Source organism: Mytilus trossulus, chromosome 8 (genome assembly GCF_036588685.1).
Source record: "Mytilus trossulus isolate FHL-02 chromosome 8, PNRI_Mtr1.1.1.hap1, whole genome shotgun sequence".
NCBI lineage: Eukaryota > Metazoa > Mollusca > Bivalvia > Mytilida > Mytilidae > Mytilus > Mytilus trossulus.
In genome coordinates, this window is record NC_086380.1 from 68,043,422 (window position 1) to 68,048,445 (window position 5,024).

General features: G+C 34.3%; 1 protein-coding gene across 1 annotated transcript; it reads left to right on the top strand.

Annotated features, from left to right (window-relative positions):
• Positions 1-963: 963 nt before the first annotated feature.
• LOC134682076 (uncharacterized) lies at positions 964-4,715 on the top strand. Its single transcript, XM_063541679.1, has 2 exons — positions 964-1,079; positions 2,521-4,715. The coding sequence occupies exon 2, from the start codon at positions 2,530-2,532 to the stop codon at positions 4,216-4,218; it is 1,689 nt and encodes a 562-aa protein (XP_063397749.1). The 5' UTR covers positions 964-1,079; positions 2,521-2,529; the 3' UTR covers positions 4,219-4,715.
• Positions 4,716-5,024: the final 309 nt, after the last annotated feature.

Sequence of the window (5,024 nt, forward strand, 5' to 3'; positions counted from 1 at the left end):
TTAAAACAGAAAAAAATCCATACAGACTTTTAAGATTCCATCTAGGTAGTAGGATTTTGGTAGTAGGAATATAAAAAAATCCAGTCAGAATTTTGTTCATTTTCCATGTCCGTCTACTTTCTATATGGAATCTTTAATTCCAATCTAATTGAAATATTGATCTCTGATTACGTTATACTACTCATATGTAGTATAACGTAATCAGAGATCAATACTTTAATTAGATTGCTTTAATTTTAAGTAGATTCCTACTTCATTCTTACAAGTGTCTAGGTGAAATCCTACTACATATTTCATACGGGCTACGCAAATGGAAGCTTTCGATGATTTAATTTTATTTACAGGAAATGGAAGTTGAAGGTGTGGTCGGAAGAGAATGAAGCCGAACGCGGAAATAAAAAAACAACCAAAGAATACAAATGCAATCAGAATAAGTTAACCACAAAATGGCCCAGTATTATCCATAGCATACGAGATCTCACACTATGGACCATTTTTATGTGTTTCATGCTCTTCATAATTCGTAGCCGATTCTCTGTTACGAGCTCACCAGAAAGTAAAACACGGAGATGGTTTAATCTGCAGACATTGTTCGAAGACCGGAGTAGACCAGGTCTGGCATATATTTTTTTGGTTGTAATGCAACACTGGCATTTCTAGTAACAGGAACTGTCACCCGTTCTTCCATAGTTTGTGTAGTCTTCGAGAAAAAAAAATACGGAAAACTAGTGGTACCCTATGGAAAATGCATTACGAATAATTGCGCTCTTGTAACCTGCACGTAAGCCGTTCCTTATTAAAAATTATGGTTAATGAAGCTGCATTATCGCAAGGTTGTACGGTGTACTATTTTCTGCATTTCTAAAATAACCTATAACATGTATAAGTTATAGCCGTTATCTTTTTAAATATGCTCTACTATATAATCTGTAATCTATTTTAAACTATTGATCGTCGGTCATGTGTTTGTTTTGTAAACGACAAGACTTAGTACATTATGTGCAAGTGCAGTAGTTTTTTAAGCATTAATTCAAGATAACTTCGGTATTCTGTGGGGAAACTGAAATACATATCTTAAGGTAAAACCTTTTGTATATATATATATACGGGACGGCTGCAGTGCAGGCGATTTGGTGTCACGATATCACAGTAGCATGGGTTCGAATCCCGGCGAGGGAAGAACCAAAAATTTGCGAAAGCAAATTTACAGATCTAACATTGTTAGGTTGAGGTTTAGACGAGTTATATATATATATACATACATGTATACATGTAATATGCTAGAAACGAAAGTAGATACATGTAACCATGGTATAAAATTAAAATGGTTGCCTTTGTCTTTCTATGATCATAAACAAGTAAATTGCGAATAAATAAGGCATACTAATTCGGTGTTTAAATACAGTTTGATCATGGTTTTTCTCTCACTTTTTCTCTCTCGCAAGAACTGGTCTTCTAGCTCTACATTTTATTTTAATCATAATACAAGTACAAATACAGATTAAGGAAATTTGAAAACGGGAATCGGAGTGCCTAGAATAGACAACGTTTAATATGTAACAACTACAAGCCTTAGTAGTTAAACCTAAATGTACATGTAGCTAGCTCCATAAGCAGGGCCAACTGAGACACTCAAAACAGGAAATTGACATTTTATGACACGAAGGAAAAGTACTTATAAACAAAAATGATATTGCTAACTGTTTAAATGATCATTTTAGCACAGTAGGTGAGAAGCTTATATCAAATTCCACCACAGTTTTAAATCTAAAAGTACAGAGAAATGTCAAAACGCACTGAATTGATAATCAAAAATAATTGGCCAAACCATTAAGAGGAGAGCACGGGGGGAAATATTTAACTTTTATATAAAGTCTTAAAACTTTATACCGGTCATACATACTATAGTTATTATGAAATTTTACAAGGAAGTACTCGTGCATCCTTTCTTCGAAAATTATGAGTATTTCAAAAAATATCAAAATAAATTATAAATATAATTACATTTGACTGCTTCTTGTTAGTATAATTAAGCAATTGAAGATTACATTATAAAACGGTTCAATAAATAATTACGAACAATATTTTATGTAACACTCCACAGATAGAAAATAAAAATAAAATTCAACCTCAATAACAATATATAAAAGTAAGCCATTATAGGTCAATGTACGGCCTTCAACACGGAGCCTTGGCTCACACCGAACAACAAAAAGCAAGCTATAAAGACCCCCAAAAATTACTAGTGTAAAACCATTCAAACGGGAAAACCAACGGTCTAATAATTAATGGCTGCTTACATCGAATATTAACCTAACCTTCAGTTAAGATTTTGTCAAAACGGACAGATATTCCTACATGTCCTGCAATAAATTAGTACTAGTACATGTACGACTTATCTTTTTTTTTTATTTATAAGTGGTTTTATGCATATCAGCCCTGACTTTAACTTTTAATTTGAAATAAGAAAACAATAAGTATAAGAAAATGTGTGATTATTTGTATTTGTTTTCTTTTCAGAGCCTAAACATGACCTCATCAATTTCACAGTTATGTACCCTTTGTCAGGATGACGACATGTCTATTGCGGCATTGACATGGTGTACAGATTGTGAAACATTTCTTTGCTCGGATTGCGATAGATATCACGGGAGAATAAAATCAACCAAACACCATAAAATGTTGTCCATAGAAGATTATTGTCAGCTGCCTGAATTTATTCTTCAAACCGGAAATAGATGTCGTGAGCATGATAAAAAGTACAAACTCTATTGCTCATTCCACGCATGCGCGTGTTGTTTCCAGTGCTTTACAGAAAGTCATCCGAACTGCAAAGAAATTAAACAACTGTCGGATGTTTTGAAGAATGTGAAGTCGTCTGCTTCTGTTTCGAGATTAGAAAGCGATTTGTCAGATCTGAAAGAGAATTTTGAAAACATAACTAGAAGTTTGAAAGAACGCATAACGGTTATGCAAAGCCAGAAGGCATCGGCATTAAAAGAAATAAAGCGTTCACGGAAAAGCATTAATGAATATGTGGACAAAATAGAGCAAAAAATGGTCAACGACTTAAACATTGAACATTCAAAAGTGGAAAAAAATACCGAAAAAATGATAATCCAAGTTAGAATCAAACTGGAACAAGTTGTGCAATTGCAACTGAATTTTTCAAAATTGATCAAATTTGCAACCGAAATGCAAACGTACGAAGGGCTTAAGCAAATGGAAAACACTTCTACAAACGAAGCTAAGTATATAGAAACTTTAAACAAATCGGGTGACCTCAACGATGTCAGTCTAGTGGTAGACTTTTCACCAGATCTATATGCAGTTCTTCAAGAAGTAAAGTCAATGGGGAAAGTATCGATTACCTCTAAAAAGAGTAATTTAAAATTAAAAGTTGGTCAAAACAGTCAAGCTCAGCTTTTATTTCAAATGATAAAACCAATTGATGAAATGGAAGCAGTGCTGAAAAAGACTTTCAGTTTACCAAATGATACAAGAAGTATATGCATTACAAGTTGTAGCATCATATCAGAAGGTCAGCTGGTATTTGCGGATCAGAATAACGAAAGTTTGATTTTGTGTGACAAAAATGGCGTGTACGTTAGGAACATTTTGAAATTTTCGAATTATCCGTCTGATGTTTGCCACATCAGAAACAATGTAGTCGCTGTAACATTACCTGACGCGCATCAAATTGTGATAGTTGATGTAGAAACAAATAGAATAGGTCATACTTTTAAAGTGAAGTCTAAATGTTACGGTGTTTACTACGATGGAAACACAATTTCGGTTAGACTTCCGGAAGAAAATTCTGTCGTTATTCTAAGCATGATCGACGGCAGTGTAAAACACACGATATCCATACCGGGAATAAATGTGAATCGTTTTTCGGGTTTTAACCAGAACCGTGTCTTCATAAATTGGAAGAAGCATGAGGTTCTTTGCTACAACGGCAATAGCCTAATCTGGAAATGTAACGAAAACATCAAAGATCCCTCTGGCATTAAAATCGATAAAAATGGACTTATCTACATTGCATGCGACCAAAGCAGCAAAATCGTAATCGTTAGTAGTGATGGCAAATCGAGTAGACAATTGTTGTCCTATGATGACGGAATCCGCAATCCGTGGGCAATTGATATTGACAGAGAGACTTCAACACTTCTTGTTGCTAATCGAGATGGGGCAACAATTTTCCTTTACCAACTTTAAATTATAAAGAACAATTTCATTTTTGTGTAGGATGTCCTTAAAAAAACCTGAAGAGGTGTCCGTATCAAGAAATGGTTATCTTCATTTATGCACGAATTTATACTTAACTTTTTAAAAGTACTCGATACTAAGTCTTGATTAAAACTGTGTATGCATAAAGAGAGATGATATGGAAACGTTAGTAAGACAGCAATCCAACAACACAGCCGAAAAGTAAAAGACCTCATCATACAGTCATCAACAACGTAACAGACAAATATTTACACAAAATGCCAATGTCAATAGGTCAGAGTGTCATTTTGAATCTTGACTTTTGACATTTGTTGTGCCAATATTGGGGTACATTATTTTCGGAGCCCTTTGTTGCTTGCTCCTCGGATCGAGGCAAGGCTCCGTGTTGCAGTCCTTACTTTGACCTATAATGGTTTACTTTTACAAATTATGACTTGGAAGGAAAGTTGTCTCATTGGCTTTCAAACCCTATCTTCTTATATCTATATACTTCATAAGACATTTTTTTAATCAACATTGGTATATACTTTATAGTATTTAATAATATATTAAAGAGCAAAATTTCATCGTTGAATTACCGACCTCATGTCATTTTTATGTCCTAGGGTCATTATGTTTTTTCGGTCTGTGCGTCCGTTTGTCTATCCGTCCGTCCGCCCAAAACTTGGTTTCCGTTCACTAACTTGAGTTTGTCTCCACCAAATGTTATGAAACTGCTACTCAATGCTCAAAACTACAAAACACAGATCGAGTTTGAATAATGGTGGTTTCACTTTAACTGTTCTAAAGTGGGG